At 41.7% G+C, this 24,231-nt stretch overlaps 1 protein-coding gene across 3 annotated transcripts in view; it reads right to left on the reverse strand.

Annotated features, from left to right (window-relative positions):
• LOC117413138 (stimulator of interferon genes protein) overlaps window positions 1–10,474 on the reverse strand; it is a 31,274-nt gene extending 20,800 nt beyond the window's left edge. For 2 of the 3 annotated variants that reach the window (XM_034021900.3, XM_034021897.3), the window contains exon 1: window positions 9,941–10,474. Coding sequence is in view for 1 of the 3 variants with exons in the window: in XM_034021897.3 (XP_033877788.1) it covers window positions 9,941–9,943 (3 nt within the window). In the remaining 2 variants the exon portion in view is untranslated. The remainder of the gene's footprint in view (window positions 1–9,940) is intronic. The other variant, XM_058996650.1, reaches the window with a different exon arrangement.
• Between the last annotated feature and the right edge of the window lie 13,757 nt (window positions 10,475–24,231).

Here is a 24,231-nt window from a genome sequence, read left to right on the forward strand (position 1 = left end):
TGAGAAACACAGCAAGTTCAGTTCGCAGTTTGGACCCCCTTACTACAACAGTGTGCTGCCTTCCAGGAGCCTCAGTCAAGCACATCACTGAGAATGTGGACAGGCTCCTAGAACGAACAGGAGACGACCCGGTAGTAGTCGTCCACATTGATACAAACAACATTGGTAGAGACAGGCCAAGATCCCTGCAAAACAAATTCAGAGAGCTAGGAAGGAAATTAAAAGACAAGACCAAAACTGTGGTATTTTCTGGGATACTGCCGGTGCCTTGCAAAGGACCATATGGACAGCTGGAAATACAAAATCAAAATGCATGGCTGAAATCGTGGTGCACACAGGAAGGCTTCACCTTTCTTGAACATTGGAGCACTTTCTACAACAAGGACTATCTATACAGGTGGGACGGACTGCACGTAAACAGAAAGGGAACCAATCTACTCGGAGAAAGGATCCTTCAGGCGGTCCAGAAGCATTTAAACTAGAAAGGAAGGGGGGAGAAAACAAAAAAACAGAAGGGAGACCACATAAAAACAAGGGCAACAACTCAGGTAAGACCACTTAAATGTATTTATCTTAATGCTAGAAGTCTCAGAAACAAAATGTTAGAACTTGAAGCTACTGCACTAACAAGTAACTACGATGTGATAGGTGTTACAGAAACTTGGTTGCTTGAGAGTGATGGAGACGAATATAATATTTGTGGGTACACACTATATAGGAAAGACAGGCAGGACAGAAGAGGCGGAGGGGTAGCGCTATACATAAGAAATAGTCTTGAAGCCCAGGTGTTAAATCAGGACAAAGAAAACAATGCAGAATCAATATGGGTCAGAATAATGGACACGTTAATTATGTAATTAATACATTAATTAATACATTAAGTAATACATTAAGTTGTGTCAGTTCAGCTAACATTGTACCAGTTAAAGGCCTAATATTACGAAAATATAATGTCAATTGCTTACTTATCAGGCTCCCCACTTGTGTTATGCCTCGTTACTTTGAAATGTTTATATAACTATCCCGATGCGTCCATCTCAAAACGCTTGGTGACTCGCAACTTAAGCGATTTATATTTTTGCAACAAAGCCCCTTCGCTGAATGTGACTGACTTGAAGATACCAAATATATTTCATGTCTTTAGTTTCCTCAACAAATAATTATTAAAAGGACTATTATGATTTGAAAACAAACAGGTTATTTGTTTAAAGTACATCCCGCTGTGAAATGTAATCGAAACGTTAGACCATTTTTGTTTTGATTTAAAGTAAAGAAAATTACTTTTTTTTTCATACCATTCCATTGTTAGAAAAAACATTTATAAAAAAGCAATAATTAACCTATAGTTGCTTTTGTGTGCAGTGTAGGTATACATAAACATATACAAATACAGTCGTCAAAAGCTTACATTCCTCAGTGTATGGAAATTTCCCTACAGTGGGGTATGTAAACTTTTGAAGACAGCTGTACACACACACCTGGAGCCACTGTCCCTCACTTTTTCTTTTGCTTTTAACATGTGAAACAATAAAGTATATTTTAGCTTTTAATAACGAGGGTGGCCCCTTTTTCATTGCTAAGCTTCGTGATTATGCTACACCACAGAGTTCCTTACATGCACAGAAACCATTTTTTCACATTTTATTTTTGCAGTTTTATAATGAATTCATACCGCTGATTTCATTTTTTAAGAAAAAAAAAACAAAACATGACAGATGTTCTTTAACCATCCAGCTGTCACTCGCTGAAGCTGATTTTACAGGAAATCTACAGATTCTAGTTACTGACGCTTCGTAGATCAAAAGTTTATTTCAACAGGCATACGTAACACCGGTAAAAAATATTAAAATGAGGACGTAGCCTACCTGGTGCGTTAGGCAGCACTGAGTGTTTTTGAGAACGTACCAGGTACGTCCAATAGCGAGGTGTTAAACGTTTCACTAAATTAGTGGCGCTCTGCAGCCTCTGTGTACAGGATATATTTAAAGTCTCCTTCCAGGGATTTGTACAGCTAATAAAAAAACTAGTTTACATATCCCAAAACAAACGCCAATGTTCTGTTTTACTCAGAAAGTGGCTGGGAAGCTGCATCATTTTAAGCTTTAAATCGGCATTTTGGTAAACAGGAAGCCTGCTTCAGTGGTTGCTATGGCACTCCTCCCGTTGCTATATGACGTGCGCATGGGAGGGGAAGTGGAACAGAAGCAGCATGGCTAATTCACCCGTCCAACCATGGAGCCCTTACACTAATGCAAATGAATACCAAAAACTAACATCAATTAACAAAGGGGTTTGCATTTTACATCATGAATACAGAGCCTTACACTAATGCAAATGAATACCAAAAACTAACATCAATTAATAAAGGAGTTTGCATTTTACATCAGCGCAGTATTTCCAATACAATTCTATTTATACTGACTGTGCATTATAAAGAGAATGGTGGTTGTTACCTTCAGTTTCAGTTTCATTTTCTGATGTTCTTGCGGTGTAAGTACATATTATTAAGAGGGAAGCGTGTAATAAAATAAACAGTGCCTGGTGCTGTGTAATAGCTGGACTTTGCCCCTTGAGATACAGCAAGTCTTTTGCAATCATCACTTCAGTCAAAAAAAAATGTTAAGCAACCGCACCTTTAAGACATGTAAGGACATGTGATAGTCCATATTAATATTTGGGATGTACAGACACAACTCTTTCCTTCCCTCCTTTTCTTTGTTATTTTTTAGTCACGCCAGTGACAGCAACATACTGGCAGTGCTTCAATACTTGAGTGTGACTCTGATGGGGCAGCAGATGGCAGGCACAGTCAACTTATACATGTGGGAACAGATTCATCCAAATAAGAATGTGATGATCCTAAGCACAGACCTCTCCTCCTCCTAATTTAACAGTGGGCAGACCCTAAAATTAACATGGAGGATTAAGAAAGACACAGATCTATATTTTATTGGCCTTAAGTTCAGATAAAGGTAAAAATTGCTAGTTATATTAAAGTGTATCTTGCAGGTCAAACACACCAATACATTTCTGTATAGATTTCATCAATAGAAATAAAATAGTTTTTATGCGATTAAAAAATATTAATGGACAAGTACAACGCAGTTAGAAGCAGTGTGAAAGCAGGTTGACAGTTGCAGAAGCTACACTAAACTAAAAAAAAAAAAAAACCCAAAAAAACCATGGTCTTCAAGCCAGTAATCTGTGACAACTGCATGATGTGGGAAATCTGAGAAAACCCAACAGAGCTCAACCAAGTTTGTGTAAAGTGCTGCACGATCCAGGACTTGCTTCAATGAGTAAGTCTGCTAGAAAAGGAGCTGGAGGAAATGAGACAGCAACAGGAGCTTGAGGAGCTGACACACCCACAATTCATGGAAGTCTGAACTCCTAGCAGACTGAAAGCCACCAGGGAGATGGAAGAGAGTCGAAACAGCTGGGTTCAGATTGGCAGAAGGAGGGAAAAAAAGAAACTTCGTCAAACACAACCACCAGAAATCCAGACAGCCAACAAATTTGAGCCACTTCAACATTTAGATGACCAAAACCAACATCAAGAGAATGAAAGAAACAACACCCAGGACCCTATAAACAGTGCTGGCCAGGCAGCAAAAAGAAGGGAGGTCATGATTGTTGGGGACTCCATACTGAGAAACACAGCAAGTTCAGTTCGCAGTTTGGACCCCCTTACTACAACAGTGTGCTGCCTTCCAGGAGCCTCAGTCAAGCACATCACTGAGAATGTGGACAGGCTCCTAGAACGAACAGGAGACGACCCGGTAGTAGTCGTCCACATTGATACAAACAACATTGGTAGAGACAGGCCAAGATCCCTGCAAAACAAATTCAGAGAGCTAGGAAGGAAATTAAAAGACAAGACCAAAACTGTGGTATTTTCTGGGATACTGCCGGTGCCTTGCAAAGGACCATATGGACAGCTGGAAATACAAAATCAAAATGCATGGCTGAAATCGTGGTGCACACAGGAAGGCTTCACCTTTCTTGAACATTGGAGCACTTTCTACAACAAGGACTATCTATACAGGTGGGACGGACTGCACGTAAACAGAAAGGGAACCAATCTACTCGGAGAAAGGATCCTTCAGGCGGTCCAGAAGCATTTAAACTAGAAAGGAAGGGGGGAGAAAACAAAAAAACAGAAGGGAGACCACATAAAAACAAGGGCAACAACTCAGGTAAGACCACTTAAATGTATTTATCTTAATGCTAGAAGTCTCAGAAACAAAATGTTAGAACTTGAAGCTACTGCACTAACAAGTAACTACGATGTGATAGGTGTTACAGAAACTTGGTTGCTTGAGAGTGATGGAGACGAATATAATATTTGTGGGTACACACTATATAGGAAAGACAGGCAGGACAGAAGAGGCGGAGGGGTAGCGCTATACATAAGAAATAGTCTTGAAGCCCAGGTGTTAAATCAGGACAAAGAAAACAATGCAGAATCAATATGGGTCAGAATAATGGACACAAATTCAAAGGGCATAAAAATAGGAGCATGCTACAAACCGCCAAATTCAGACGCTGAGCAAAATAATCTGTTGTACAATGACATTCAAAATGCGTGTAGAAAAGGAGAAGCCATACTAATGGGGGATTTCAACTTCCCTTGTATAAAATGGGAAAACCCGATGGGGGGCATGACGGACGAAATTGAAATGGTGGAAATGACAAATGACTGCTTCCTAACGCAATTTGTCAAGGCACCGACTAGAGGGGAGGCATGCCTTGATTTAGTCTTTTCAAATAATGAAGACAGAATAGCTAAAACGGAGGTCAGAGTGCCATTGGCAAACTCAGACCACAACATGGTCTCATTTGAAATATTTTTTAAAACCCCCAAAGTAATGACTAAAGCTAAGGTTTACAATTTTAGAAAAGCAAACTACGAAGGTATGAAACAGAGACTAATAGAGAGTAAAATAGAGAAAACATCCACAGAAAAAGAATGGCTGTTTTTTAAAAATGTAGTACTAGAGGCACAAAACAATTACATCCCAAAAGTAAACAAATCTAAATCTAAAACAAAATGGCCCAAATGGTTTAATAGATCAATTAAAAAAAATATTCAGCAAAAAAAGGCACTTTACAGAGCGTTTAAAAGGGACCAAAAACAAAGCACACAGAAAGAGTATTGGAACTGCAAACACAAGTCAAAAAGGAAGTTAGAAAGGCCAAGAGAGAGATAGAAATCAATATTGCTAAGGGGGCTAAAACCAATTCCAAAATGTTTTTCCAATATTATAACAGCAAGAGAACATTCAAAGAGGAGGTTAAATGTCTAAGAGACACAAATGGCAAAATCATAGATGAAGAAAAAAAAATAGCAAATATATTAAATGATTACTTTTCACAGGTTTTCACAAAGGAGGACATGGACAACATGCCCCACATGTCGACCTGTTCCTATCCAATTTTAAATAACTTTAGCATAACAGAGGCAGAAGTGTTAAAGGGACTAGGAGCTCTTAAAATAAACAAATCCCCTGGGCCAGATGAGACCCTCCCAATAGTACTCAAAGAAATGAAAGAAGTTATTTACAAACCGCTAACCAAGATCATGCAACAGTCCCTTGACACAGGGGTTGTACCGACAGACTGGAAAATAGCAAACGTAATACCGATCCACAAAAAGGGAGACAAAACCGAACCAGGTAACTACAGACCAGTAAGCCTGACTTCTATTATATGTAAACTTATGGAAACTATAATAAGATCCAAAATGGAAAATTACCTATATTGTAACAGTATCCTGGGAGACAGCCAGCATGGTTTTAGGAAAGGGAGATCATGTCTAACTAACCTGCTTGACTTTTTTGAGGATGCAACATTGAAAATGGATAACTGCAAAGCATACGACATGGTCTATTTAGATTTCCAGAAAGCTTTTGACAAAGTCCCGCATAAAAGATTAATTCTCAAACTGAACGCAGTAGGGATTCAAGGAAATGCATGCACATGGATTAGGGAGTGGTTAACATGTAGAAAACAGAAAGTACTGATGAGAGGAGAAACCTCAAAATGGAGTGAGGTAACCAGTGGTGTACCACAGGGATCAGTATTAGGTCCTCTGCTATTCCTAATCTACATTAATGATTTAGATTCTGGTATAGTAAGCAAACTTGTTAAATTTGCACACGACACAAAAATAGGAGGAGTGGCAAACACTGTTGAAGCAGCAAAGGTCATTCAAAATGATCTAGACAGCATTCAGAACTGGGCAGACACATGGCAAATGAAATTTAATAGAGAAAAGTGTAAAGTATTGCATGCGGGCAATAAAAATGTGCATTATAAATATCATATGGGAGATAGTGAAATTGAAGAAGGGAACTATGAAAATGACCTAGGAGTTTATGTTGACTCAGAAATGTCTTCATCTAGACAATGTGGGGAAGCTATAAAAAGGCTAACAAGATGCTCGGATATATTGTGAGAAGTGTTGAATTTAAATCAAGGGAAGTAATGTTAAAACTCTGCAATGCATTAGTAAGACCTCACCTAGAATATTGTGTTCAGTTCTGGTCACCTTGTTACAAAAAGGATATTGCTGCTCTAGAAAGAGTGCAAAGAAGAGCAACCAGAATTATCCCAGGTTTAAAAGGCTAAAAGAATTGAATCTATTCAGTCTTGAACAAAGAAGACTACGCGGCGATCTGATTCAAACATTCAAAATCCTAAAAGGTATAGACAATGTCAACCCGGGGGACTTCTTTGACTTGAAAAAAGAAAAAAGGACCAGGGGTCATAAATGGAGATTAGATAAAGGGGCCTTCAGAACAGAAAATAGGAGGCACTTTTTTACACAGAGAATTGTGAGGGTCTGGAACCAACTCCCCAGTAATGTTGTTGAAGCTGACACACTGGGATCCTTCAAGAAGCTGCTTGATGAGATTCTGGGATCAATAAGCTACTAACAACCAAACAAGCAAGATGGGCTGAATGGCCTCCTCTCGTTTGTAAACTTTCTTATGTTCTTATGTTCTTAACAACAAAGATATGATGGATTTTGTGTGGTGTATAGCCACACCCACTCAAAAACCATGCTGGCCGGAATAAAACCAGAAGTTACGTACGAAACTGTAAATACACATGCCGACTGCCGCTGAAAACATCGAAGACCCCAATTCATTTTAGGGAAAAGGGGGCAAAACCCTACATTTTTTAACTGCCGGCGAGGCAGCGGGATCCCACTGATCAACAGAGGAAGTGACTAGATGGGGATCGACAAGAAATAGAGTTGTGGACCCTGCAAAACCTGTGCAGATCGGCAACACTGCATGGCGAGCGTAATTTCAAAAATCGTAATGTGTTTGATTACCAATAATATATGCTTCAGTATCTATACTCTGTAATTAGTTTATATTAGCTGGTACACATTGTTACACATTTTCTGATGCAGTAAAGTTCAGATAGTTGTTTGTAATCCAGTATATTCCAATTTGGTAATGCCATAACAACTATTTACATGTTGTGTATCCTGATGATGCACTCACAATAATTAAAGTCTCTCTATAATTTTAAAAGTGAGTGCCGATATTATGACTGTAAGTTTCTGTCAAAAATAGTAATGTAACTGAAATACTGTAACTTACTTACTCGTTAGGTAAACAAGGAAATTAAGAAAGAGACAGCCCAGTCCACAAAACGATTTCCTCTGAGTGGGCGTTCAATAGCAGTTGTTTTGTCCCCGCCTGTTGTTTTAGGAGACACAAATTTTTCAGCAGCACAATAATTGCTGGATGAATCAGCTTTTCTGATAACCATGAACTTAAAAACTGCATCCTAACTTCTTCGTAATCCCTTTGACACTTGACCCCTTTTCAATCCACTCTTTTCCACATGATCACTGCAGCTAGTCTGATCCATTTTCATTACTGTATATGGTACTCAATACGCACTTTCACAACAGCCTTGACAAGGTGAGTTGTATTTTTCAAATTTTATTTTCATAAAAAAAAAACCTTGCCTTATATTTGGGCTAATACGGATAGATATGTAGATTATATATATATATATATATATATATATATATATATATATATATATATATATATATATATGTGTGTGTGTGTGTGTGTGTGTGTGTGTGTGTGTGTGTGTGTGTGTTCATGGTGGTTTCCTATAAAACCTCAATGATATATTTATAATAAAATAAAATAAACATTTAATAGTGTTTAAAGTAATTTGTGATGAGTACAAAATTGTAATAGATCTATGTGTGTGTTACATAAACAGTCAAGTTGAATTTTCCAACCTACAAGTCAAGTTGAATCCTGCAAACCTGCCAGACACACAGGCCGAGAACTGTTTCCCTTTTGAAACATCATGCGTGACCTGATACAAAAAGGTTGTTTGTGGTAGGCGTGGTCCGTGATCCACATTAATCATATTTTAGTGCCCTATAAAGTGCATCACCTGACAGCAACACAATCAGTGTAAAAACCCTGCACGCTGTAACAGCTGCTAACTGTTACTCTATGAGAATATCCCCTGGGAGCCGCACTGCTGGAAGAGGGAAACTCCTTGCTTTACCGCTTGCTCTAAAAAGATGTTTTGCTGCTGACTGTTCAGTGTGGTATGGTCTTGCCAGTGTCCGTTACAGAAACACATTTTGTGTGTTAACATACCGAAACAATGCCCATCTAGTCCCAAGACATGTTGTAGCAAGGCTGAATAGGCACTCAAAAACTCAAGTCTCTTGCATTCATCAATTTGTCGCAATAAAAGAAAACACATCAGAATACTACAGGATGTATATTTCACAGCGCTTTGATTTACCACTCGTTTACATGTATACACTTGAATTGACGACAGCAACTAGAACGCGCTAAGACAAGTCGTCATCGAGAGTGCTGTTCTAGCAATCTTGCACATACGAGTTGTCTATGGAATCTGTAATTGCGTGTGTTACAGTACCCTATTCCCCGTCACTGGCGCGGAGGGTCGGATCGTTTCGTTCCCTGAAGACTGTAGCACAGCAGTGTTCCCAACCCCTAACCCTAACTACCCCCTCTCTCTTACCCTTTGAATGCTTCCTTACAGCTTACACCACTGATGTTAACTGTATTCATATTATTTCATTGTTTTACACAAAATAACTCAATTATTATTATTACAGATATTACTGGCAACCCAAGAAAAGCACATACCATACTGGTATTATTAAAGCTATTAATTCTGCTTTACCATATATTGTTTGATAAAATAAATAAATAAATAAATAAATAGAATGCACAGGATTTGAGACACACAGCTGTTTAACTAGAGAACATGTGAAGCCTACAGTCGAGATTCTAAATACAAAGTTGCTTTTTTTTAAGAACATAAGAACATAAGAAAGTTTACAAACGAGAGGAGGCCATTCAGCCCATCTTGGTCGTTTGGTTGTTAGTAGCTTATTGATCCCAGAATCTCATCAAGCAGCTTCTTGTAGGATCCCAGGGTGTCAGCTTCAACAACATTACTGATGAGTTGGTTCCAGACCCTCACAATTCTCTGTGTAAAAAAGTGCCTCCTATTTTCTGTTCTGAATGCCCCTTTATCTAATCTCCAATTATGACCCCTGGTACTTTTTTTCTTTTTTCAAGTCAAAGAAGTCCCCCGGGTTGACATTGTCTATACATTTTAGGATTTTGAATGTTTGAATCAGATCGCCGCGTAGTCTTCTTTGTTCAAGACTGAATAGATTCAATTCTTTTAGCCTGTCTGCATACGATATGCCTTTTAAACCCGGGATAATTGTAGCTCTTTCATGACATCTTACTGAAGTTATTAAACCCATACATAAGGTAAATAACAAGAATACTGTACCATACCGCTACACTGAATAAATAGTATCTCCTTCATTTCTGTGCTTTCATAATACTAACGCTTAGATCAAACTACAGATACATCGAAATAAAAACGCCACGCTTACCATTTCTCAGAAGCAGTGTAATGTGTCCATAACACTTCCAACTCTTCGCATGACAGAGCACTGTGTTACTGATCAAAGGTGGAAGAGAAACAGTCCACTGAAATTGAACCGCGTGATGAAACCTCTGCTAGTCTTTATCACGCAGCGGACGAGTTGAAACTTGCAAAGGACCGGGACACAGTGGGGTTAGTCACATATTTAAATAGTAAGGTCATTTAATGACATTACTAGCGAACAAAACTGTTAAACAAACCAAAAATAACAAACTGAACAACATCTGCAAATGTATGAGTTAGGGTTAGGGTTAGGGTGTATAATGTTTTCTACAAGTTGCCTTTACTTTCGTTTTCACTCAAATGATGTTCCCCGGGGGGTAGACGTACTGTACGGTGCGCTGCAGTAATGTGGTTAGCTCTAGACCAGTGGTTTTCAACCTTTTCATCTCAAGTACCAGTGTTTCCAGTTAACAGCTGTTGTAAAACCGAGACTTACGAACTCAGCATGTTTATATTTTAAATATTTTAGTGCTGTGTATGGAATTGGTGACCGCGCCTTTATTGTGTACAGATGTAATGGGTACGGTGTCCATTTTAGGACATCTTCAGGTATCACTCCTTCCTGTATCAGGCATCAGTCCTCCTCGAGTCAGTCGTCAGGCATCAGTCATCAGTCCTCCTCGAGTCAGGAATCAGGCATCTGTCCTCTTCGGGTCAATTGCAACGAACTGCAAGCAGCGTACTAAGTGGGGATGATCCCGTGGTTAGTACGGAGGTCTGTACAAAAACCAGTACGCAAGTTAATTGTAAACACAAACAATTGTGCTGCTGAAATGCTCAGTATCTATTGCATTTATTAAGAGAGTCTGAAATCCAATTTTAAATAATTCCATGTTAAGTCATATTCAGTAGATTCTTGTTAATTGCATAGCCCAGGTGCCTAGTGTAGCAGTTTTATGCAATTACCAGCACATGCAATTGAATCCAATTGTGAAGTACATTTCTTTTGGAGTTGTATGTTCCTTATTCTGCTTAAATGCATAAAACTGTGAGGCACATGGGATATGCATTCACAGGAATCTACTGCATGTGCATTTTCATAGTAAATGTGCTTCACTTTTTTAAACAGTTAACAGGAATATGCAGTTATCATGTATGCAATTAATTGGAATGCACTGTACTGGCATAATTCTTAAACCTCTAAAATGAACCTCCAGTAATATTATATTGGCACACCGTGGTTACATTGTTAAATATTAATAATAATAAATATATATATATATATATATATATATATATATATATATATATATATATATATATATGTAGATTTTTCTTCATTTTCCAGAATATATACTGATGCACAATGAAAATGCAACAGTGGGGGTGATGATGTGGGGAGGAATCTCCTTTAACACAAGAACACCTTTGGTGCAGATTGAGGGCAACCTTACTGCTCAGCGATACATTGACAAAGTACTTGAGGCTAGGATTACAATTGCACGACTTCTAGAAAACGATGTTGAGGTCTTGCCGTGGCCAGCTTTTTCTCCTGACCAATAGAACATCTGTAGGACCAAATCGCCAGTGCCATCCACAGGAGACAACCGCGACCAGCCAAGAGTGGCAGAACATTCCACAGCGGTCTATCCAGAGGCTGATCAGGTCTATGCGTTAACACTACCAGGATTATGTTAATGATCTAATGCTTTCATTTTGAAAGTGTGTCACGTTTCATACTGCAAACTTATCATGATTCTTTGATCTGTATTTTTGTTCACATTTTCTGTGACTTTGTTTGATGTCTGTGTTTAAAATATTTGATTAAATCCATAGACTTGAGTGTTGTGTTTCTTTTATGAATCAGTATATATTCACTGACTGGCACAACACTTACACACTGCTCTCACAACTACATTAATTTCCTCTGCAACAAGTATTTGCAGAGGAAATTAAACAAGTGGGCAGCAGTGTGGAGTAGTGATTAGTGCTCTGGACTCTTGACCGGAGGGTTGTGAGTTCAATCCCCGGTGGGGGACACTGCTGCTGTACCCTTGAGCAAGGTACTTTACCTAGATTGTTCCAGTAAAAACCCAACTGCATAAATGGGTAATTGAATGTAAAAATAATGTGATATCTTGTAAGTTGCCCTGGATAAGGGCGTCTGCTAAAGAAAGAAATTATTAGGCCTCTCACTCAAATTCTATGCAGCACAGACTCTGTGGGCCTAGGTGCCCTAATACCTGCTGCACAAGAAGTGATCTTATACTGTGGCAGTCAAAGTAAATGTTACATCTGGAGAAATTCTATAGAAATCAGTGGTCGCAGCTGCCAAACCAGCATGATGTCACAGCGCATCCGCCTAGTAAAGGAAGGCCTTGGACATTATGAATAAATCAGAGGGAACAAAATGTTTTCAGACAGAAAAAAATATATATTCAGAAAATCCTCTGAAATTAAAAATGTACCTTTGAAAACCCTCTGCCCATTTCTTCCCTCCAGACTGCCCTGAGAAGAAACGTGAATCCACTAGCTCTGCAACGAACCCAAAGTAACTGCTGCTGCCCTCTAGCAGTTGTTCCCAATCCTGGTCCTGGGAACCCCCTGTGTCTGCTGGTTTTCATGCCAACTGAGCGCTCAATTACTTAACTAGGCCCTTCATGGAACTCATCATTTGCTTAATTAGACCTCTAATTGTTTTCAGTTCTTAAACAGTTGCAGAGTTCAAGTTACTTATAAAATGGTATAGCTAATTGAAATAGGCAACTGTTAAGAGGGTCTAGTTAAGTAATTGAGGGCTCAGTTGGGATAAAAACCAGCAGACACAGGGGGTCCCCAGGACCGGTTTGGAAACCACTGCTCTAGAGGATACTAAAGCACGGCACTAAGTTAGTCTAACAAGTTCTATAGACTAAAGATTTACAGTACCGTACTAACTGGAACAAATGTGAAAAATCCCCAAATGTATCGACAACATTTATGTAACAGAACTCACCTCTTCAAACAGCACCTGTAGAACTCCTCTGTTTGTATCCTGGGACACTATCACCCTTCATTTAAATATGCTTTATTTTGCTCTTATCTGCCCCCTATTTTACTGCATTTAATCCTGTACTTCAGAATACTGTAATCTGCCAAGTGTTTAACCTGTAGTACTTTGTATTTAATCACATCCGGATGTAACTATCACTATTTAATCATATCCTGATGTAACTATCACTATTACTGCTGTATTATTGAATCGTGGTTTGTCACACTTGAACAAAAGTTATTGTATTTCTTGCTCTTATTGTATTACTTGTATTGTAACACTTGATATGTATTTGCTTACGATTGTAAGTCGCCCTGGATAAGGGCGTCTGCTAAGAAATAAATAATAATAATAATAATACTGGAAGCACGTCTGTGATCCAGGGGAAGAGAAGGGCACCCCATTGACCCCACTCTGCAGGTTTTGTTAACACTGCGTTTTTTTCCCACTGGATCGTTTTATCGCTGTGGGGGTGATTTAATCAATGTACACAAGAGTACTGTTTGCCGTATTGTTCATGAGGTCACTAAACTAATTGCAACGCTACATGAATTCTATATTGCCATGCCAATTGAAGAGGAGCAGCGGGACATCTGCACAGCATTTTACACCAAAGCAGCAACACCAGGTGTTGTTGGAGCTGTTGACTGCACACACAAATACACATTCACTTTCACAGGCAACATAAGGATCCGACTTACATTAACAGGCGTGGGTATACGTCTATCAATTGTCAGATGGTGTGTGACCATGACCCAAGAATACGCAATGTCGTAACAAGATGGGCAGGCAGTACACACGATGCTTGAAGTTTCGACAACAGCCGCCTTATACCAAATTCTGAGGAAGGCTTGTATTGTGGAGTCCTCTTGGGTGACCATGGTTATCCTTTACGGAAGTACCTTCTGACATGTGCGCACAATCCTACAGCACCAGCAGAGCGGCGATATAACAGGAGTCATAACAAAGCAAGAACCCACATAGGAAGAGCCTTCAGAATGTTAAAACAACGTTTTGCTCGTCTCTGCTTGGGTTTGCGTACCAGTGCAGTAAGAGCCAGCAACATCATTGTTGCATGTACGGTCCTTCAGAACCTTGCTATCGACTGGGATGAACCACCTGTTCCACATCCAGGAAGACACCCACCACACCCCGGGCATTTTGACACTGTTATGATCGGACCACAAACACAAGAAAGAGAAGGACTGGTATTCCGCAGAACTATTAACTATCTTTAGAAGTGATGAAAAATCACTTCTAAAGAGACCTGGGGAAGACATTTATTGGACCCTTTAAACATGTCACAACACGTCACACTTGCTCCTCCCCTTTATAAAATGATCTATCTTATCCCTTATCTATGATAAATACTATGATACACACTGTGGGGTAACATAAACCCTGCGACCCCGCCCCTGGGTCTCCAGGAGGAAGGCGAGCAATCTGCCAATCATCATTTCAATTTTGTGCCCAATAATCATTTTTTACTTGCACCCGTATTGGTCTGAATTTAAGATGAGTTTTTTTTACCCCACAAAATAATATCTCAAAAATAAAACTTGCCCTATCGCACACTGTGGCACGGGGACATGCTTGGAACTTTGTGCATATTGAGCTTAATGAGACTGACTTTGAATAGCCCTAAAGCGAGAATACGAACAGTGATGCCCTTTGTTTACCTTTGTTTCTTACGACAATTTCCTTTCTTACATAACAAGTACCGTATTTTAGTTACAGTGCCATTTTTGACAGACGATTACAGTACCGGCAACAGATGCTTTAAATAAAGGTTATACAGAGACGTTATGTGTGCATCAATATCAGGCCACAACGTGTCAACAGCTCTTGTGGTATTACTATGTACTACTGGATTACATATTGAATTTTTTGGATTATAAACAACTGTATCACAGCTTAGATCCAGAAACTGTACCACTGACTAAAGGTCTGATTACACTGGGAGCGGTAGCGGAAAGCAGAAAGCGGTAAACTGTGCGGCAAAAAAATAGAATCTATTGTTTTGAATGGGTGCAATTACACTGAGCACAGAACTGAGCAGAAAACCGCGCGGCAAATCTCCATCTCCTGAAGTGTTGTTGCGTGATGTTATCTGCACTATGTACAGTGAGAGATGGCGAACGAAAGACGGATTTTCGCGGTGCAAAAATGCCCTCAACTGTATGATATGTCCCGTCCAGAATATAAGGATACGCTAAAGAAGCAAGACATCTGGGACACCATAGCGGCCAAACTGGACATGTCAAGTAAAAATATTTGCATTTGAAGAGCAACAGAAAACATATACTATATAGTGTACTGTATGCAATAGACCTCCAAGCAAAGCACTTCAAAGTTGAAAAAAGAGGTCTCAATAATGACAGGCTTCTTGCAGTATTTCATGGAGGTTTTTTGTACAGGTTTTTAAATTAAACAATTCAATCATGCAATGCACACTATCTTTATATGGTGCAGAATAACATTGTTTGGTTCAGACATGAGTTAAAAAAAAACGTAATGTAATGTAATATAATGTAATTATAAAATAATTATAATGTAATGTATATGTAATATAATATATAACGTTTATTACTAGAAGTATAATGGTCACTCTGGAGGATGCTATTTTTAAATAAAGACACACACACAAATATGAGACTGAGATGGAGACCCTGCAGAAAACACCTCGTTCAACTCAAATGGCTCCGATGCAAGCAATGTATGCAGCTTCAGTGCAAAGCAGTTCGACCCCCTTGTCAATGCAAAGGGATACCATGAGTACACCTGCTGCTCCCACGCCTGCATGTGATCTACGTATTGTAATTTGTAAAACAAAAGAAAAAGTGCATATATTTGTGGGTGTTCTAATTTTGAGAATATGAAAGAGAAAGGAGCAAAAATAAAGATCAAGCATTTAATATAAATTGTGTATTGTTTAATTTGCCTACTTATAAGCATATAAAATACATGTTTTAACATAATGCACAAGCATATCTTAAACACACAGCAAGCCTTTCACCAGGACTTAAGGCCCTTACACACACCAGACGCGACGTGAAGAGCGACACGACAAAGCGACGCGAGAAAATCAATATAACCTATGCTTTTCAATAGCACCCTTCACACCAAAGACGACACGACAAGCGACATCGCCGCGACACAAATTTCCAATGCCAGCGATGGAAAAAAAATAGAACCTGGTCCTATTTTTGCGAATTCGTCACGCGACAACTACACAACTGAACAATCAGAGAACAGCTTCATGTCATGTGGTTTGAATTCAAGCCCTGTTTCACTTTGTGATGGGTGCCCACCCCTTGTGTGTATTTTATTATTTATGTAGGTATTCAATTATTATTATTACTACTACGACTACTACTACTACTACTATTATTATTATTATTATTATTATTATTATTATTATTATTATTATTATTATTATTATTATTATTATGATTCAGTGGCCAAGAGTTGCATCGCACAGTGAAGAACTTATCTGAAGCAGCAGAGAGGAGCAGCAACTGGCTGTGGTTGAGACGGAAAGATTCTGGCTGGGGACAGGTAAGTAAGCTGGGCTGAGTTGAGTGGGGGACGGAGGGGGGTGATGCTGGGACGCCAGAATCACCGTCGAGCCCTCTTGAGGTGTCGTGGGCTAGTCGACGAAACACTGAGGATGGAAGGTGCCCACTTGAAAACCCCAGAGATGTACCCTACTTAGCTCAATCCAGACGGTTGTCATGCTGATGCGCTGGGGAGGCCGCACTTTGGTTGATCCCCGGAGCCAGCATCGCAGCCGTTGTGTGTGCTGATGCGCCAGGGAGGCAAAATAAGCTGATCCCTGGAGCCAGCATTACACTTCAGCCATTAACACCAGACAGAAGGATATCTACATCATCATATGGAAGGAAACGTAAATGGATGGAGACACATTTGGATCACATTAGTTTACTGTAAAGCTACGTCTTAGTTGGTGCTTATCTTGGCGAGAGCCGAGTTCAAATCAGCATGAAGTTTTAACATCTACTCTCGTGTAATGGAAATCATTATTATTATTATTATTATTATATAAATATATTGTGTTTATGTGCGGAAGGACGAAAGCTGTCCGACATGATTATTTATTATTTAAGATGACTGTGAAAAGCTGTGCGTTTGTGTTTTGTTTATTTATTTAAAAACCCCATGCAGAAGGTGACCCTCTCCCAAATTAATTCATTGATTAATTGTTGCTAAATCAGGAGATGGTCACTTAAAAACCTTCAGCTTTCTGCACTCCAGGAGAGAGTGTCAGAGGTGAGACGTGAATCTAAATTAATAGAGAAACAATTGCTATATCTAAAATATACTTGTTTAGAATTGTTAGTGTTTGTTTTACTTTGGCCAGAGTGCCCTTGTCTTTGTTTTGTGTGTTCTTTTGTTTAAACTGTTTATTTTGTCATTTATTAAATACGCGCACAGCAGCGCTGTTTTGCCCCTAAAACCATTGTAATTGTTTCATTTCCTGGTCCACGCACCACAAATTTCCAGCTGTCACGTCGTGTCTGTGATCGCTTCTGGTGTGCACAGTGTCTTCGCAGCGAATTTGTCGTGTCGCTCCAGTGAAAATCGTGTCGCGTCTGGTGTGTGAAGGACTTTTGGGTGCTCGAAAATTTGTGGATGTCTTCTTGATATCATTCTCCACCAACTTCAGAATGTCAGCAAACTGTGCCTGGTGCATTCGGAAGCATGCTGTGAATTGATCTAAGTGAGAATCAAATTCACGCGTTAACATGTGGTCCTCTTCTGTAATACGTCCTGCACCCACATGCAGCGTCTTCCCACGTCGATTCATTCTTCTAGCCAGCAGCAAATGCAGTAGGTCTTCTACACGTTCAGACATTTTTTTCTCAGCATTAACATGTGATAATAAATGTACATATACCGCAAGGTCTCCCGCTGCCAGTGTAATATGAAGAAACGCAGGGTTCACCGCTTACCGCTACCGCTCCAGTGTAACCAGACCTTAATGAATAAATAAATAAATAAATAAATAAATAAATAACCCTGTTAATTCCTCCCCATTCATTGCTAAAATTTTAGGCTACATATCTTCTTGATAAAGTTCCTCCCTTATAAATCTTTTGGTTTACCGTACATGTAATACATTTTTAAAATTTATTTTCTTGGAAAAGTAAGAGGCCGCCTTAACTGGGCCAATATGGTATTCAGTGTTTAGAACAGACACAACACCTAATAAGTGTGTCTGTGCCTGGGAGGGGATCTCATTCTGAAAATAAATAAAATGCGCATGATGAACTTGGGGGCCCCATCATTTTGTGTTACACTTATACCAATCATCAACATTACTGCTCGTAAGTAATCATTTGAAAAGTAAAATTATTACACAGGGGTTGGAAATTAACCACTTGTGTCAGTTTCAAAATCACAGGAACTGTGTCCTTTAAGCAGTTGTGATTTTGTACGATGATGCAATTCTTTGTATTTATGCGCTTTCTGCTTTTGTTTTAATACATTTAACTTCTCCTTGAATAAACATGTATCTCTTACTTCCTTTCCCAGTAATAATTGTATTTTTAAATTGTGTTCTTTCTCTGACAGATCTAACATTTTCTTCTCAAAATGAGAAAGAGCTCGCTGGCTGCACTGCTGTCCCGCTCTCTCTCCTATCTCTGCACCATCTCTCTCCCACATTAAATAATGAGGACAAATAAAAGTTCCTTTTCAATTCGAAGATGACCACAAACCAATACTTTTCGGATATGCCTGCCACTGGTCAGGTATTCACTGAGCATTTTATATCAAAGCAGCTGATAGGCCCCTCCGTGGAGTGACGTCCTCGGATCCGCCCATCGAGGTATTAAATAGTCACTCCGCGGAGAACTCATTCTCTTTTGCTTCTCACAACCAGGTAAGTAAGGTGGGTATAAACTAACCTCTTTCCAGTTGTTGATTGTCTCTTTTTAAGAGCCCTTCACTCTGAGTTTTCTGCGAGTTCCTTGGCAATTTTATTGCTGGAAGTCGGCTTGCCACTTCCCCGGACTCAGAACTCCGCAGCTGAAGCCTGAGCGAAACGCTGCAAAACGACGCTTTATTTTAAAATAATTATTTTCAACAGCCTACATCGCCTAGCAACTGTGGTCTGCCTTTACTAACAGCTTTTGAAAAACACCAGAGAGAGAGACGTTTTCCTCCAGCAAGACCCAGCTCTGCTGTGCCCTCTGTTGAGTCGAGTACTCTGGGCCACCTCGGCACGCACACTCGCTGTGCACGGCCTAGTCTTTCTTTTAGATAACGGGGCATTCAGAACAGAAAATAGGAGGCATTTTTTTACACAGAAAATTGTGGGAGTCTGGAACCAACTCCCCAGTAATGTTGTTGAAGCTGACACCCTGGGATCCTTCAAGAAGCTGCTTGATGAGATTCTGGGATCAATAAGCTGCTAACGACCAAACGAGCAAGATGGGCCAAATGGCCTCCTCTCGTTTGTAAACTTTCTTATGTTCTTAAGTTCTTTTTTTCTTTCTCTCTGCCTCTCTTTTTGTAGGCTGTGCCTCCCCGCTAAAAGCTACGCGCTTCACCAGCTGTGTACTGCAGGCGATCCAGACGGCACCATCTGAGGACTGCTCCACTCCGTTGTAAGCTATGCGCTGTTCCTGGTTGTGTGACTGCAAGCAGCCCAGACTAGACACACAGCTCAGTACCCTTTCATTCCTGTGATCCGGAACAGACGTCCTCGTCCGCACAGACAACTTTTTGGTAATAGCGTACATGAACCGCCAGGGAGGGCTTCAGTCCCCGGGGTTGCGCCACTTAGCCTTTCGACTATTGATCTGGGCACAGTAGCACTTACTATCCCTTCGGGCTGTTTATCTCCCGGGAGTGGTGAACTGGGCGGCAGACCTCCCCCCGGTAGGTCCTGTCTAAAGACCCTGTCTGCACTAACGGCCCATGCAAGATCACAGAAGCCCATCTCAGAAAGGTGCATGCAGCTGAAGCGCAAGTAACGCACCTGGCCAACACAGGAGGCCTCTTGACAGCCTACCTGGATGGCATCCTGCAATCTGTATCCCTTCCTGAACCGCTAGCTTCAGAGCTACGCTTGGTCTCGGGTAAGCTATTACAGATCTCTGGCTACCAGGGGCAAGCCCTAGGCAGAAGCCTGGCAGGCTTGGTGGTAGCACGCAGACAGCTGTGGCTGTCTCATGCGAGGGTCCCAGATTCGGACAAGTCCGCCCTATTGGATGCGCCTATGTCCCCTGGCCATACCTTCGGGCCAGCGGTGGAAGAGATATTGCAACACTCCCACAGGGAGCGAGAGGCATCTCGGCAGGTGGCTGCAATGCCACCCCCAGCACGAGAGAGGGGGAAGCGTTGGTGTCTGGCAGTTACTACGGTAACCCGGACAGTTCCAATCCTCACTGTGCCACTGGGTGACCTACACACCGGTTATGTACTGCAGTTCTGCATGGGACCTCCTCCCTTTTGAGGGATCACAGATCCCCACATCCTCCAGTCTGTCCGGCTGGGCGACTGGTTTACAACAGTGGACCTGAAGGACACGTATTTTCACATCCCTATCCATCCAGCGCACAGGAAATATCTCCACTTCGCCTTTCAGGGCTGCCATTTGGCTTCTCCTTAGCCCCCAGCACCTTTTCGAAGTGCGTGGATGTCATCCTAACTCCCTAGCAGTAGCAAGGGATCAGGGTGTTGAACTACCTGGACGACTGATTAATCTACTCCCAGTCTCAGGAAGGAGTGACAGAACATCTGGCGAGACTGGGTCTCACCCTCAATGAGGCCAAAGTCCAATTAATACCAGTGCAGAGTACAGTCTACTTGGGTCTCCAGCTGGATTCCCTCACCATGCGAGCCTACCTGTTGGATGACAGAGTTGCCTCCATTCAAAACTGTTTAGCCCTGTTTCAACAGGGGTCCACAGTACAATTGGTGTTGTGTCAAAAACTATTGTGTCTGATAGCTGCAGCTTCATCAGCCATCCAACTGGCGTTACTGCACATGCACCCAATCCAAGCGTGGCTCAATGCCTTTTGGCTACACCCCAAGCGCGGCAGACACTGTCGGCTGACCGTGTCTTGCTCATGCTGGGAAGCCCTACGCTGGTGGAGGCAAACCTCTCACCTGTGAGAAGGCATAGGTATGGGAGTGATACACAGCCATCAAGTGGTGACGACAGATGCATCCAACTCAGGTTGGGGTGCGGTCTGGGCAGGCAGAGGAGTCTGTGGGTCCTGGTTGGGTTGCTGGACATCCCTGCACATAAATGTGCTGGAGCTCCGAGCAGATCACCTCGCTCTCCAGCATTTCATTCCTGTGATCCGGAACAGACGTCCTCGTCCGCACGACCCATTGCACTGTGGTTCTCCCTCCGCAGCTGCGGAGGTCCACTAGGCGTTGATGCCCTAGCCCACGAGTGGCCCAAGGCGCTATTGTACGCATTCCCACCGATACCGCTGCTCCCTGCCTTCCTCAAGAAGGTCAGGAGAGACGGGGCGACAGTTCTCCTGGTGGCTACAAGATGGCCCAGGAGAATCTGGTTTTTGAACCTTTGCCAGCTGCTGTGAGGCCAGCCCTGGGAGATCCCGCTGCGCATGGATCTCCTCAATCAGACGATCGGCACCCTCTAGCACTCAGATCTGGGCAGACTCCAACTGTGGGTCTGGCCCCTGAATGGGACTGCCTGTCTCAGACGCAGTCGTCAGTACACTGCAGAACACTAGGGCCTCCTCCACAAGAGCGTTGTACGCATATAAGTGGAAATATTTTCGAAATTGGTGTATGACCAGAGGTCATGACCCCATTTATTGCCCTATAGCAATTATTTTACAGTTTCTCCAAGATTCGCTAGAGGCGGGCAGGTCCCCCTCTACATTGAAAGTCTACCTAGCAGCCATATCTGCATGCCATGTCCCCATTGACTCAGTGTCCCCGGGCGGTCATATTCTAGTGACCTGTTTTCTAAAGGGTGCTCAGCGGCTACGTCCTCCTAAGAAGGACGTCCTCCCTGAATGGAGTCTAGACGTGGTATTGGAGGCTCTCACTAAGGCCCCGTTTCAGCCTATGCATTCAGTAGTTGAAATATCTCTCTTTGAAGACAGCCTTTCTATTAGCCATCACCTCCGCTAAGCAGGTCAGTGAGCTACAGGCTGTGTCAGTGCACAGTTCCTGTATGCGTGTTTGGGACCATGGAAACTGGGTATCGTTGCACACAAACCCTGCTTTCCTCCCTAAGGTGATTACAACTTTTCACTTGAATCAATCAGTGGAACTAGAGGCTTTCCATCCCCCTCCTTTTCCGGAGGCATAGCATAATCTATGTAAATTAGTCCGGGGGGACCATTTTCCAAGGGGGACCATTTATTGTGTGACACCGTATTAGCTTGTACACAATTTAGTTTGCAGCTCCGTACTAACTCTGCAAGTTTGTTGCAATTGACCCTTTGAGTTTTTTTTTGTTTGTTTGTTTTTTAAAGGGAGAGTGAGGGGTTAGGAGTCGTCTAAATCACCCAATCAAACAAGAGCAAAAAGCTTTCAATGCTTCCATTGAATGACACAAATGTCAATCACAAGTTCGACAAGTAGATGGCATTAAGTTTTTGTGGTGAGTAAGAAGTTATGAAATAAAAGATAATTGTATATTTAAAAAAAATAATGAAAATGTAACCTAATTGCTAACAATACAGTGCAGCTGCTGATTAGTCGATGCGTTTTTCCTGTTCTTTTACTATGCTGGTGCACTTGATAGCCCCTAACTAAACATATTATTTGTAGACGTTTTCTGTCAGATAAGTAGCAAACTTAACTGAGTAAAAAAAAAAGAAAAAAGAAGGCTTTTATTTCTCTCAAGTGCTCCACTATGGTTGAGGAAGGCATCTAGCCAGTCCCTGGTGTCTGGAAGGTTGAGAAATGCAGATTTAGACAACTCCACCCAACCCCTCACTCTCCTCACTCTCCTCAAACTCAAGGAGGAGTGACGCCTGACACAGGGAGGAGTGACTCCTGACACAGGAAGGAGTGACTCCTGACACAGGGAGGACTGAATCGAGGAGGACTGACGCCTGACACAGGGAGGAGTGTCTCCTGACACAGGGAGGACTGACTCGAGGAGGACTGACGTCTTACACAGAGAGGACTGACTCAAGGAGGACTGACGCCTGACACAGGGAGGACTGACTTGAGGAGGACTGACGCCTGACACAGAGAGGAGTGATGCCTGACACATGGAGGAGTGATGCCTGACACAGGGAGGAGTGACGCCTGACATGGAGGAGTGACGCCTGACACAGGGAGGAGTGACGCCTGACACGGAGGAGTGACGCCTGACACAGGGAGGACTGACTCGAGGAGGAGTGACACCTGACACAGAGAGGAGTGATGCCTGACACAGGGAGGAGTGATGCCTGACACAGGGAGGAGTGACGCCTGACACAGAGAGGAGTGATGCCTGACACAGGGAGGAGTGATACCTGACACAGGGAGGAGTGATGCCTGACACAGGGAGGACTGACTTGAGGAGGAGTGACACCTGACATGGAGGAGTGATACCTGACACAGGGAGGAGTGATACCTGACACAGAGAGGAGTGATGCCTGACACAGGGAGGAGTGATACCTGACACAGGGAGGAGTGACGCCTGACATAGGGAGGAGTGATGCCTGACACAGGGAGGAGTGATACCTGACACAGGGAGGAGTGATACCAGACACAGGGAGGAGTGATGCCTGACACAGGAAGGAGTGATACCTGACACAGGGAGGAGTGATGCCTGACACAGGGAGGAATGATGCCTGACACAGGGAGGAGTGATACCTGACACAGGGAGGAGTGATGCCTGACAAAATTATGAAATTTACTTTCAACTGCACACCAGGCTTCGAAATACGTATGTGCCAGCAAGCGGTGACGAAAGTCAACAAGTGACGAATCCTTGCAGTGAACATGCAGACTCAAAGGAACAGGAGAGAGAGAACGAGAGAAGAAAGAAAAATTAACAACACACAAATAATAAACTTGTGTTTATTTTTCCTTTTTTTCTCTTTTTGTTTTTGTTTATTATTCTTTCTTCAGTTCATTTGAGCCACAAAGTGTGCTGCACCCAGCATTTTTAAGGCCTGGACGAGGCGGCTGAAGAAGGTCTAGGGCCCCCGGAGATTTTTCCTTCTAGGTTTTTTTTTCTTCCCTCCGTTACCTTCAATCACAATTTTTTTTATATATATATATATATATATATTTTGCGCATTCAACAA

Source organism: Acipenser ruthenus, chromosome 23 (genome assembly GCF_902713425.1).
Source record: "Acipenser ruthenus chromosome 23, fAciRut3.2 maternal haplotype, whole genome shotgun sequence".
NCBI classification, from domain to species: Eukaryota; Metazoa; Chordata; class Actinopteri; order Acipenseriformes; family Acipenseridae; genus Acipenser; species Acipenser ruthenus.